The sequence below is a fragment of the Mastigoproctus giganteus genome, chromosome 2, assembly GCF_048544385.1.
Source record: "Mastigoproctus giganteus isolate SK-2022 chromosome 2, ASM4854438v1, whole genome shotgun sequence".
NCBI classification, from domain to species: Eukaryota; Metazoa; Arthropoda; class Arachnida; order Uropygi; family Thelyphonidae; genus Mastigoproctus; species Mastigoproctus giganteus.
Window position 1 is genome coordinate 17,104,769 of NC_143576.1, and position 14,183 is coordinate 17,118,951.

Sequence of the window (14,183 nt, forward strand, 5' to 3'; positions counted from 1 at the left end):
GCAATAAAATATTTAAAAAGCGAGAGAACCCCCTAGTTTAAGGAATCTTAATATTCCTAGTGAAAAATATAAATTTTTTTCTTTACCTTGTTTTAGTTCCCTCTGTTAGCACATGTCAGCGTCTCCTTTCACAACGTGTTGCCTCGGTATTGAACTACTCTGAAATAAATAATTTCTGAAAAGGGAAATGTTCAATTTATTTAAAGTAAGACAGTTAAAAAGTGGACGACACCTCACCTGATTTTGGGAAATTCTATTTATCAGGAAGATATAAACAGAATTATTTTACAACTGTTTTAAAACGCCTCCCATGGAGAATAGGAATATACAATTGTCTCTCTTCATCAAGACTACGTAGCTCGTCACCTTCTTAAAAACACTTTTATATTCCTGCAAAAATCCTTCTCTACATCATTTACGAGTATTTTTGGATATTTATTTGTTTTCTGTACTAAAAACCTGAGTTTTCGGGAGAAAAAACTACTACTCGCATGATACCGACTAACTCGGCCACATTGTGAAAAAGGCCGATAAAAATTCCTCACGTCATCGACGGGACTCAAACTCAGGTCTTTTCCACACGGTGTTGGGAAGAAGGCGATCCTACCAAGCGTACAACCCACGAGGACAAACAAAACTCCTTGATCAACCATCCTTTAACGTGACGATGCAAATTCATGGTACGAATATCCCACTCACTGCATACTAAGAAAAAAACAACATACTTAAACTTTACGGAATTTTTTCCAAGTGCAGTTAGTGTACTATCGAATACTCTCAAAAATAATCTCACACTTTTTCACTAGTGAATTAGGTCCACATACAAAGTAAGAGAACGCATAAAAGTGCCAAAGAAACACCACTACTATCAGCAACAGCCAGGATGGGGGGTCCACAGTGAGGCGCAAGCAGTTCCAAAGAGGTTTCTCCAATTTTAATTACATCTATTTCCTTTGAGTATCACTGCAGTCAATCCAAAGCCAACTACAGCCAAGGTTGTGAACAGACGAAAAATCTTGGTCGAAGTAACTCTCGAGTGGATCAAGGAGTGGAAGTTCTCTGAAGAAATGATTCCTCTACAGTCAATGATGACACACACACACACCATATGACTTGTAACAGCCAGGATGAGCCAAAAACAATGCATCTGTCTTTGGCCAGTAGGGCCACAGACAATTACATTGTCTTTGGACTCAACGGATAATTGCGGATTTAGGTAGTTTGAATTCTGGGCGCACAGGACTCGAGAGGCTCTAAGGTCTTGCGAACTTAGAGCAACTGCATCTTGGTAAATCGGACCTTCCTCCATCGGAAAGGACCGATTTCCAAGGTCGGACTATTTGAGGTTTTAGTCTAAGTGGATATGAAAGAGAGAGAGAGAGAAGTTAACACAGGTTCACCGTAAGTAAAGGCAAAACACAGAGTTTGATCAATACAATAAATTCAAAGCGATCTTCTTTAATAACAAATTGAGATGCAACTGGAATGAAACTGAACCGATAATATATTTATTTATATTTTTGTAAACGTGTTAAGCGAAAAGTAAGGAATAAAACCGATTTAAAACGAAAAAAAAATTGCGCAACTCTTACTCCACAATTGAACGAAGGAGCTTTTCCGATTGGTTCGCATTTATTCTTATTTCAAATCATGATTTATTCCTTTGAGATACCGCAGGTCTCAATATCGCAGCGATTCTTGCAAGACCGCAAGAGGGGGGAAAAGGGAGTTAATACCACCCACTGGGAACAGACAGACAAACATTGCATAAAATAATTAATGCACGGGATTACACAACTGGCTACAGAAGTCACCGGCCTCGTTCGCTAACAGTCATCTGCCCGGTCTTTTTTCCCTAAGATTTGTGGTTTGGGTCGGACCTCGGTCTCAGGGGAAAGTTGGCGGTGAGCAGTCGTACGTTTGGTTTAGTGTTAAGTCGGCGGTATTTATTGTGATGGCTGTCCTTACTGTTAGCCTGAAATATGGCACAGGTGCTGACAAACCCACGAATGGCAGACATCTCCCGTCCTTTCTTTTGGCCCTTCCCCGCTGTTACCTATTTCCATTATTCTCATTTTTAAATAAAAACAGCAATAAAACCGAACTCCCGCAGTAGGCGAAAATTGGCGAGAGGCATTACCGTTATTTTAAGCGATGCCATTTCTTTCTGAACTGCAGCGATCGGCATAAAGAATAACATCAGCGTTTTCTTTGTGCTTTCAACCCCCTAAAAATCTCCATCGATCTTCTTTTTTTTTGTATTGAAGTATTGGTTAAGCTGTTGCTACTTTGTGCTATGTTAATCCGTATCGCTTAATAATTCATCGCGAATAACCCCTGGGGTTGAAATAGATGAGAAAATTGTCAGGACATAACAGGCCCCGATTTTTTCTTGACTTAAAAAGAGTTACTAATAAACGTAATAAAATATACAATTTTGGTCTAAACCCCTTGACAAATAAACTACTCTATTGCATGTGGCCATGTTATCCATCATCGAACAGTTTAAGACCTTAAGTCCTTACTTTCAGTTGTATTACTTACATTTGCCTATTCCTCATACACAGGGATTAATAATTAGCCAGGCCAGGTTAATTAATCTATGAAATCTCTTATTTCTGACTACCTTAGAGAGGCACTGAAAGAAAAATAGTGATTTTAAAATACGGCTTGCTTAAAATTCTATCAGTGAGCAATGGCGATAGTCCAAAGGGTTTTGGAGTCAATCAGTTTACAATCGCATATACTTTTGTTTATATGGTTGTTCCCAGATTCAAATAGGAAATTATTTATTCTGTATAGGTTTCTGACGAAAACATTTGTGAGAGAAAGTGGACAAGTTCTGTGACTTAACTGATTTTGAAACTATAAAGAGTATAGGGCCTTCCGTAATAGAGCAATTTACAGACATATACGGCCCCATATGGTTTAAGCTCTAATGCCCTTAAAACCCTACAACAACCAATTTCAAAATAAGTCGATCCAGTGCCTTAGAGCAGAAATTTGGCACCTAAGACACTTGTATATATATTGGGACCTTTGTCGTATATCAACAATGTTCTGTAGCCTTCTCACTACAGCAAACTGTGCTCGAATTACGTCTATTTAATTAATATTACCCAAGATATAATTTATAAAAGAGCGCAAAGTTATCTATCTAGTCCCTTTTATGTATTCTTTTGGGAGTGTGTAGTTTGAACTTCAGATCTAACTGCTTTGTTGGTGTTTGCTTCAAGGAAGTTGTCCAGCACTCCTACGACCACCACGATTCTGGTCAGATCTTACAAAAAAAAGATACAGCACAATTCTCATTCTAAGTTTGAAATGCAATAATATATTTTTAATCTAGTACTGTAAACTTAGTACTAGATAAAAATCTCCCAATTAACTCGCTGATTTCATTCACAATAAAAATTATTCCATAGCAAGTACTGTAATATGAATCAGTACTGAAAATAAAGCACCAGTGTTATTAAAATTAGCTCAGTTGTCCTAGATACACTGAATTAGTTGCCAAGCGGGAAGGAGATCTTTATTTAAGCAAAACGCAACGATCAATGGATGCTAAGGCATTTATCGCTTCTACAGTTACTCAAGATAATCACATATTAGCTTGGGCAATAAAGAAATCCAAAACTACATTCTATTTCGCAAACCGAAATTAATGATAGATCAGATAAAGGAATTGCTGATGTGTGATATAAAAAGGAATTTTGGGTATCTGGAATAACATGCTTGGCTGAAGAAGTAGTGGAAGAGCTACTCCAAATGTCTGTCATATTCAAATGAGATAAGAGCAGAGATTTAAAAGAACTGTTGCTAATTGTAAATCGACGAATTCCACGATGGAACTATGGACATTAAACTTGATGGAACTTGTAGGATTCATGTGGTAGCCTCAATGATTCTTAAAAATGATGCATACTTAGGAAGGCTATTTCGAATGTCCTAATTTATCGAGGTAAATTTGAGAAGTTCTCGAAAATTTTAACCCCTCCGCCCTCAAGTTTTCTTTTTAAAAATAAATCTATATTCACAATTCAGAGAGGTCTATGTTATTAATGCCACTGATATTGGTCGCATTAGAGAATTGTGGGACAGGAGAAAGAATTCGATGGTATTCATTTGGCAAAGACCATCACTAATGAAATAATGATCCATTTTTATTAATTTTGACTCATCTGTGAAGTGGTAGAATTCCACGCGAAGGAAATTAAAAACATTAAAAGCTCGTATTTAAATCAACCAACTTTTACATGGGTATGGTTTCGAAATAAATCAAACGCCCAGTACAGCCTAGCGCAGCGCACTCCTGCCTGGAACAAGTTCGAGTTGGCAGGGTACTGGCACAAGAGAATGCAGGTCAGAGAATGTAAATGTCCTCGCAAAACTAAACGACAGAAGCTCGAGTTGTATTCGAGTTGTCAAGTTTCTGTATACACGACAGGAATGTTTTTTTTTCTATTTTTTTTCTTGACTCTTCTCTTCCTAGGGTGGAGAATGATACAAAGAAAAGAGAGAGAGGGCTTGTTTACAGACTTGAGGTTTATGTGTTGCTCACATGGCCGTTGGTATGTGGAAGGGTGGGGGCAGAACAGTGGAGAGGAGTAAGTAATACAGCTTCCGGGTGTTTCCTCCTAATTTTTTTTTTTCTCCGATGCGCGCGTGTTTGTGTACCCACAAAGAAAAAACTTAGAAATCTCATTACAAAGAAAAGAATTTAGAAGGCAACTTCTTCATAAAATATTGATTGGTATCCGTTTACTTTCTTTTACTCAAAATACAGGAAATATTTTGAGCAAAATATAAAGCACCTACTTCGTATTTTATGGTTAGTTAAAAAGACATACTGAATATTTATTTATATCACAGAAATAACAGGATTTCCAGCTCATCGATATCAAAGCATGGATTGAATTTGTAAATATCATTTATAAAACAGTAAAATAAGAGTTTAGTCTTTAAACAAAGGCGATTAGTTATTTAGTTGCTTGATTTAGGTGAGTTTTCTTGGTTGGATGAAAAAACAGTTGCGAGGGAGAGACCTAGCAAGCCCTCGTCGAGACCAGCTAACTTGGCCACTGATTCCTTTCGTTCAAAACAGCCATAAAAGTTTCTGCCGGTGCCAATAAAATCCAGGTCTTCTCCACACAGAGGTTGTGCTTGTTTTAGAACTGTTGTTGTTATAGAGTTTTAGAAGCATCAGCAACTAGGGCCATATTGCCGGTATACGCTGACTAATAATTGCGTGTGTTCTGTGGTCGATTTTCTGTTTGCTGGACGAAAAACCCGAGTTTCCGAGAGGAAAAAACCATACTGCCCTCGCCTGAGACAGACTAACTCAGGCAGAGGTTTAGCCCCCCTGCTAGTCGTGAGGTCCTCTAAAGAGACTCCAAGTTTGGGATTAGAGAATCCACTGATTTTCTTTTAAATTAAGAAACACTGAGAATCGATAGTGGTACTCATCATTATTCGGCAGAAATTCCAACTCGGATCTCTACATTTATTCTTGGCTGATCCGTTTTTCATGAAAGAAATGCAGAACTATCTTTAAAGTATGTTCTCGTGTTTTTCTTAAAGGGATTTAAGATTTTAAGAAAGCGTTAAACACGAATGTTGTCCCTTTTTTGGAACTACGTAAGCGGACTAACTGAAAGTCTTGACGTAGACGTTGGAAAGAAAAAAAGAAAAAAAAAAAAAAAAAAGCCTAACACCGAACTAAAGCTTCACAAAAAATATTAAAAATTAAAATAACAGGAAATAAAAGGAAAATCACTAAGAATGCACTTTTTTTACTGAAAATGGAAATAACCAATGGATGCGCGCATAAATTTACAGATAAATTCTTTCCTAAATGGAAATTGCCATGTGCTGTTAGCAGTATCGAAAGAGAGAGAAAGCCTCTCAAGAAAAGACAGTAACACAGAGAAAATATCTTTTGTAAATCTTGGTTCTGTTTTTCCTTCCCAACTGCTCTTAATCGTAACTTTGGTGCCTTTAATCTCGCACACGAGGACGAGTCCCCCCTCCCCCCTTCTCTGAAGCAAACTAACTGGGATGGAACTACCATTAAGAGCCTGTTTACCCTTGACATATGCACTTGCGGAGGTGGATGATGTTTTCACATCCTCATCGAGTCCCGCTGCGAGCGCCCCAGCAAACACTCGCCGATGTCTCTCGCTCCTTGAAATCCTTGATCGGGAAGGCACCTAAAATATCGCGACACTTGTAACCATTAAAGCAACGTAGAGTGGTACGCCGACCGCTCACCACACAGCTGCTAACTGCAGCTATTTTTACTCTTTTATCCAACCATTTCCTCTCTCCTTCCCTCTTCTTTCTCTCTCTCCCATGTATTACCCTTATCTGTAAATATTTGCTGCATACAGCTCTTTGGCTGGAGTGCAAACCAAGATTTGTAGCTATCTTGGATGCCAGGACACACGAAAGTGAAGGGTAGGGCGGAGGTGGGGGTTAGAACAATCCTCTGTCATTTCCGTTTAAATGGCATATTGCCCATATGAAGTCAATAAATAGTTGTAGATGCAGTTGACGTCATAAAAGAGGTATTACTATTTTAAAAAACATTAATTATATATCAGTGTATACACAATTACACACTGAAGGTTATCATATCACAAACTGTCATGTTCGTAATCCCCATTCTGTTGCAGAATTTCCTGATGGAATTTAAATAAAAAATTTTCTGGAGGAAAAACGGAACTCCACGAGATTCTAAAAGCTGTATTTGAAATGAATGGCTTGGATTGAACAGGCTTGGTTGACACACACATGGTAAGATTAGTACGTACTTTCGCAACACATATTTGGGAAGATTGGATTGTTTTGCAGAGGAAATCCAACCACTACTACCAGTGCTACTCCCTATTCATGTACATTGAACATCACGGTGAAGAGCAAAACAGAGAATACTCATTCCATAGTCGCTTGTAGCAGTCCTCTCCGGTAAGGAAATTTTCACAAAGGGGTTACAAAGGAACTAAAGATAAAAATCTAGCTTTTGAAAGCTAGATTCTTACCCAGTCTCGTACAAGACGGGAATTTCCTCATTACCTCAACGATCTTTGTCAGCCTTCTCCTAGATGCATTTGAGATGTATCTTTTTAAACCGAACGAATCATAAGGAATGTTCATAGCTTTTGGATGCGATTTCTGAGGTCATTTCCATTAAAATATTAATATCGAATTCTCATGACGCAACCTGTACCTAGTGTCAGACTCATCACGTTCAGCTGCTTGTTTCGGCTCTACTTTCCCTCTGTACTTCTTCAAAGTATCTAAAAGCATGTAGTCCGAGGTACAAAATCTCGAGTACCCGACAAAGAGACCTGGACACTGAATTGCCTTTATTTAATTTCAAAATGTCCATTTATTGAGTTAATATTTTCTGTTTATTGCATTACGATTTACAATTTTTGTATTTTTAATTTATATGATTCATATAATATAAAAGTATACACCCTGGATGGTAAAAAAACTCTTAGCAATATACACGATATGAAGAATATGTGGTAATTCCAGTTACCATAATAGATTAAGTCCATTGTGTTCTCCATCGAAATACAGAGGAAATCTTAAGATTTGCTAGCTATCCAACAGAATCGTGGTCATTGGATTGCTCTGTCCCTACAATATGCACTATTGAGGAAATGGCAAGGTTTGCAGATGGCGGATAATTCGAATTGGTGTTTAAATGCTGAAGGGACCATTTGCCACTGTAGTAGGAAAAATGGTCCTCTTTTTATCAACGATATGCATTTATTAATCAGAAATTGCAGTTCCAGAGATCAGTCACTTTCTTCTGTGGAATGACTCCTAAAACTTTTTTTTTCCTCACGAATTCCTCGTAGAAATGTAACATCCCACAGACGGCAAAGAGTGTATAGTATATTAAAAATAAAAGTTCCATTTCTTTCGATTTCGCAAAACAGAGAATCTCATCCACATTATTTCCACGCATCGAGTGCAAAGTCAATCGAGATTGACCCCTACACGTTCTTAAACTCAGTTTCGTAAATTATTGTAATGCACGAAAGACGAAATGGGGTCAGAAACTGTTTCTGCACGGCCCAGCGAATCGCCCCATCATCTATACTTAACTGTTTTGCCGATGTTCTGACTTAATCGCGCTCAGAAAAACTCGCTTCCGAAGAAGATTTCTATGAATTCAACGCATAACAATCATAAAAGGGAACTTCTTCTCTAACACGCTAAAGAAGTCGTGCCAACAATTGCAAAGGCAACAAAGCTGTGGAGTAGTTAGTCCTGGTAGTGAACGGCCTTATTTCAACAGTTCATGTAACCTCTCAGCACTTGTCTTGTTACTACCCCCAGTACGCTGGGAGGTAGGGGGGAGATCAAGCGATCGGAACATGGTTCTCTATTGATAGGAGTAGGCAGAGGGCTGTGCTATGTAGAGGACAGGGCACTGGGAGGAACCTTCGTTGAAGAAGCGCCCCACAAGACAGCGGAGGGACGCTTGTAACGCTGCAGTACGAGACTACGGTCATTCATCACTGTCAAGTTGATGCTCGCCTGCGTCTCGGTCTCCTCGCGCAACGTTTTATCCCGTAAAATGCCAATGACATCTGCCACTGAATGCACCGAGCCAACCTGCCATTCAATACCCTTGTCCATTTGTAGGTCTTCTTTTCCGCTGTCTGCTCTGAAAAATTTGGTCTTTTTCCCAGACTGGTGCCCCCCCCTCGTCACACAAGGGGGGATGCAAGGAGTTAAATAATACTATCAGTTCCGTAGTAGTTTTTCTAACTCCAAGATCTCATTTAAATCCCCTCTTGGAAGTGAGTCAAAGCAATAACCACCAACCAACATAACAGCTACTAGACAGCCAATAAAAAGCAAACAGAACTTCCCATTTCTCCCCAACAGCCCCCCAACATTTTTTTTTCCATGTAATGCAAGAGTTCATCCCCAGCCGTATTAATGGTTAGTTGGGGAGTACGGACGTCAGGGCTGTCAAACCTTTTTGATTTTAACAATGGATTTCTTCTTTAGAATGATTTTTAAAAGAGAACACGATCGTCTCCCGAAGCGTACTGCTGGAGGTCATTTACTCTTAAAGGTCACGAAGGTTATTTAAATATCAAAAAAGAAAAACGTTGGGATTATTAGCGCGTGAAAAGTGTCTGGATCCGAGAATCCGTCTACAACTATTATTCAAACTACTTTAATTAATTTGTATTTTGAATGAATTCAGAGTTAAATCTGTTTTTTATTATCGCAGTTCTCTATCAGAAAAGGCTGAAGAAAGAAAAGCGGTCTCGACGCAGAATCCAGGAGCAGTTGGAGTCCGAGATGAAAAAACGTGCTCAGTACGAGGAAGCATTACGTAACAGTTCAGCCGAGACACTTCGTCTATTGAACGGTAGGTGGCGCATCTGAAGGGCACTTAAACTCGGGAAAGGGGAGAAATTGATGAAGTAATTATGTTACCGGTAGCAATAGGAGGGGGGGGGGGGGAGGATTTGGTTAAATGTAATTGTGCCCGGACTATATGAGGGACGGCGAAAAACAGGACTACAGAAAATTGTTCGGATTCTTCTTTGCCATATTTGGAACTGCGCAAGCTGGAAAACTTCCATTCGGTAATGAAAATTGCGTTCAAAAGAAAGCAAACCTTGATTTGAAATTGAAAATGCCTCGATTCAAATTAAAGCAATGATAATAATTTAAATTATATTTATAGGTAGGGCACAGACTCAATTTAATAATAGTTGGTTGGATCACAGCAAGAGGCCTTTGCCTTAAATTCATTAAATTATTATAATTAAATAGCGATGGATTATTTATAAAGTCCTCGTGCAGTTTTAAATTTTCATAATTTCCGTTCTGCGCATGATAAAATCAATCTGTAAAAAAAGGGTGAGGGAATGAAGTTATTACAATTCTGAACATGTCCGAATCTGAAGTTCTATTAATAACTACAAAGATGTTTTGCAGTTGACTTTCAGTAATACCCTGATAGTTATCCTGGTCCTAAGATCGTCTAAAGAGCGAGGTTTTGTTGAAGAAACAAGTCTTAATATGTCCCAATGAGCCCAAAATCGGTGAACGTGGTGACCAAGAGATCGGTCCACCTCTTTCAATCCATCCGTTAGGAAAATTTTCATTCAGAAACTGCCTAACACTGAGAACAAATTGACAAGGTGCACCTTGAGCTATCACCTGTAAGTTCTAAACGTGTTAGTTCAGGAATAAAGTAATTCTGCTGCTCCAAATAACTCACTATTAACAACCCGTCCTTGGCCTTCCAGATGGTGGTTTATCATTGACGTAACCCGTTTCTTTAATGTTTTTCATCCAGTTAGTTATGGAGTTCCTGTGTGGTGCGTCTTTGTTTTAATTACTGCGATTACAGACTTTATCGGCCAACCACAGCGCACGATTTACTTTCTCTTCTATCGAAGCCATTTGGTCAAGCCTAATTCTGCAAAAAAATAATACAGTTTTTGCTAAACTAAATGAATCACTCTTAGTACATATTAGACTTCACTAAATTACATTTCTAATTTTTTACAGATTGACTTTATCATGTATAGAACGGAAGTTATGAAAATTTAAAACTGCCCAAGGACTTCGTGATGACCCTGTATAATAAAATAAGGGATCGTAGTCTTAAAGAGTTAAAATCCTAAAATAACATTACCCTAATTACCATAGATTTATCCTTTTAAAATTGAATTCTTTGTTGTAAAATCTCCCATCTATTCCAAATTTCTAGGTTTCATTTCACCAAACTCTCCCCTCACCTTCTGACTTTCCAAAAGCCCCATGCCTCTCCCAAATTTCTTTTTACGCTTCAGCTTGTCATTTCATAAAAATCAAAACAGAAATATATTTATTTATTTCAACGAGCTTGTCCAATATGAGTTGGAAAACACAGAGGATTTAAAAAAGGTGCAAATGCAAAAAAATTTAGTCTTTTTAATTTTATCTATTGAGTAACTCCAGAAAAAGGTCTGGATTCAACACAGAATTATACCGCTAAAGTGTTTTCTTTGGTGTTCTGTATCAGATTGAAGATTTCTTCTTACCACTAAACCATGAAGTCAAAAAGGATGACCGAGTCAATATGAGTCAATTTTTTAGGGAATGTGAACACATCCGGGTATTACTCGCCGCCATGTCTGAGAGAAGCGGAGTAATTCAAAGGTCAACGCAATTTTGAAGCTGTCATTAGAATCCCGAGAGGTCTTTTGGAGTATTATTAAATTTATCCGTTAGAGGGAGCCGCTAGCAAAGTAGAATCCGAAATCGATTTCCCATTTCTAATTGAAGAATTTAATATTGTTTTAAGTGTGTTGCTAATGGCTTGCCAGAATCAAACAGGCCGGTTCACTTCTCGGCATCCCGGATGACCTAAGCAGTACGGCATGTTGAAGAGCAAAAAGCATTTTAAAGGAGTTTAGGAGACTTAAGGATTGCTAAATAATGGGCTCACTAGTTGTCGGCAGATGGCAGTCGCAGCAAGCGCATTAATCTTTTTTCGGCTTCTGCCATAAAACCCCCTTTATTCAATTTTCTGACTCCTATAAGCTACGACAGACGGCAGAAGAAGTAAGTTGCAAAACCGTAGAAGCGGGGCCCTCCTGCAGAGCCTTCGTCGGAAACTGGCCGTGATTAGGGAGACATCAATTATCATGAAGAGAACGAAATTAAATTTCGAGGCTTTCACACGCTTACTTTCATATTGGCCGAGCAACTGTCGCGAGCTTAGCCGACAGCTACGCACATTTCTAACATCCCCTCCGGCTAGCTGGAGGTCTTGCGGCAATAAAAGGTGAGCAGGGAAGGGGGGAGGAACACGAAGGGTTCGGTGGTAACACGCGGACGCTCGCAGAAACGGTTTCTTGTGTCTGAAGGAAGTATGAAAACTGGCTGGGCCTCGGTGGAAGGCAGGACTACTAAAACAGAACCCTAATGGTTGGTGGGGGCAAATGGAATTTTATGGAAATCATGGCAGCCTACATTCATGCATTTGTAAAGTGTCTTCAATAAGCAGGTTGCACTCCCAAGAGGATGGCTAGCTAGGATGTGCACTCATGCCACCGGCACACGAAAAATCAGCCGATGTACGGGAAAGTTTTAGCTCGCGCGGCTCTCCTGACTGGCATAAAACCACTTCCGACCCGCGGCTGTAGATTCACGAATTAAGTCGAAGCTAATGTTCGCTGTTTTTCCCTGGTGGCCATTTTCCTAAAAGCGTGCATTGTTTAGACAGGAACTCCGTCCATGTTAGGAGGTTTCAAGCGCGGACATTAACAATTTAGCCCTCCAACTAGGCGCTTTACGACTGTACCCGGACCCTGGCTTCTTCATGTAAAATACGAAGATGGTGATACAGGGGTGTCAATGTTTCATGACTCCAGCCTATAGCTACTACGCATGACAGATCCATTACCATTTTGAACGATGGCTATTTGCATGAAAAAGAAGATTTTGACTGAAAAAATGCTCCGTGGCAGGCACGCGCCCTCCTAGCCTTACAAATATCGTTCGATACCTCGCGCAGTTTAACAGAATCTCGATGGACTGAGATTTCGAGACAAGAAATAAACACGGTTTTGTTTTTCAACCGACTTTTAAAACGAGAAAATATTTTTAAATTTTGCCTTAATCAACGGGAGATATAAAGAAAGGAGTAGCGATATATTTTTGAATGTACAGCATGGATAGCATTCGTATGCATGAGCGCAAAAAATGAAATGCGAAATGGATTTAAAAAAACAAACGAAGCCTCTTAAATATTTGGGAAGATTCACTCCCAATCTTCTGGGAATCTGACGAACAGATCTGATGATATTAATTAAGAAAGATGGCGGATGGAAATAACATTTTGGACATAGATCCATAGTGGTTGATCTAGATCCAAATTGCTTCATCTAGGTTTGTAATTCATTTCGCCTCTTACACCGACTGAAAAATTTAACGTTCCAAGTGACTCCAACCTTCCATTAATTCTGCTATCAAATCGGGTTGAACTGAATACTTTTAAAACTAAAGGTATTCAAGTTCACCAATGAAAGCCATAGTCTGAAAACATATTCCAGAAATGCGATAATGAACTAGTTTCTATTCAGTTTCCTTCTAGTGATCCAGCTGTCCGGTACCATAAGTAAATGGCATGGTTTTGGCAGATAGAAAAAACCCAAATGCAATATTTTCTCTTAAGAAAGGCTAATCACTATAAACAAAATTTATTAACATTTCTTAGGAGTAGTGTAAGTATCTGTCTGGCCACCTATCTATCTATCTACATATTGTATGCTTTCTTTCTTTCAGAATCACTTGCACAAGAACTTGAAAGAGAACGTAACGCTCGGGCAGAAGCGGAACACAAAATGCAAGGTTGGTTAGTGACTTTTTTTAATTTACTTCTGTTTGCTTCCTTCAAATATTCGTGTGGTGTCCATCTCTACTTGTATTTGATTGGTTATTCAATAGTGGAACAAACTGATTACGCTTATCATTACAGTATATCAAACATTCGGTACACGCTTTCTTCATAACATGAAAAAGAAAATCGATGCCCATTGGTCCCATAATTAAACAAATTTAAGAAACTCGCCAACAGATTAACAAAACAGCCATCGTTGGACATTTATGGAGACTGGCAAGATTCAAGTAGCTTAGCCAAGGAAAATTACTCACGTCTATTGTGAGCTTACAAGATATCTCCTGGGGACACCAGAAGATATCTTATAACCATAATGCAAAAAGCCCTCTTTTGTTTCTTTTCTGGGATTAAATCAGTCATCATTCGCATTTCCTGGAACTGCCATTGTTTTTCAACATAAATTGCCGAATGAAATTACAGCCATCAAACTGTGACGTCATCAAGTATTCTTTTATGATTCCGCGTTCGCTGTTTCCACAGGTGTGCGTTTTCCATTACCACCTCTGTAAGGCAGCTGTCACCAACACAAGTGTTACTGCATTAAGTAGCTGTAATTGCCTTCATGATCGAATTCGGTGGGCGACAGGGTTTAAATCGGATGAAGACGTGTCCAAATCTCAAATCCGTCGCTAAATGTATCGTGCGAACAAAGTTATTTCGTCCAGGATGTTAATCAACCATTACAGTAAACTGCCAGCAGCCATTGACCTTCAAGAAAAATAAAAGAGGCTTTTAAATCATTCCC

At 38.9% G+C, this 14,183-nt stretch overlaps 1 protein-coding gene across 4 annotated transcripts in view; it reads left to right on the forward strand.

Moving 5' to 3' along the window:
* LOC150089187 (dachshund homolog 1-like) overlaps positions 1-14,183 on the forward strand; it is a 279,932-nt gene that overhangs the window by 248,475 nt on the left and 17,274 nt on the right. For all 4 annotated transcript variants that reach the window (XM_090388287.1, XM_090388294.1, XM_090388303.1 and 1 more), the window contains 2 exons: positions 9,266-9,406; positions 13,324-13,389. In XM_090388287.1, coding sequence (XP_090244413.1) covers positions 9,266-9,406; positions 13,324-13,389 — 207 coding nt within the window. The remainder of the gene's footprint in view (positions 1-9,265; positions 9,407-13,323; positions 13,390-14,183) is intronic.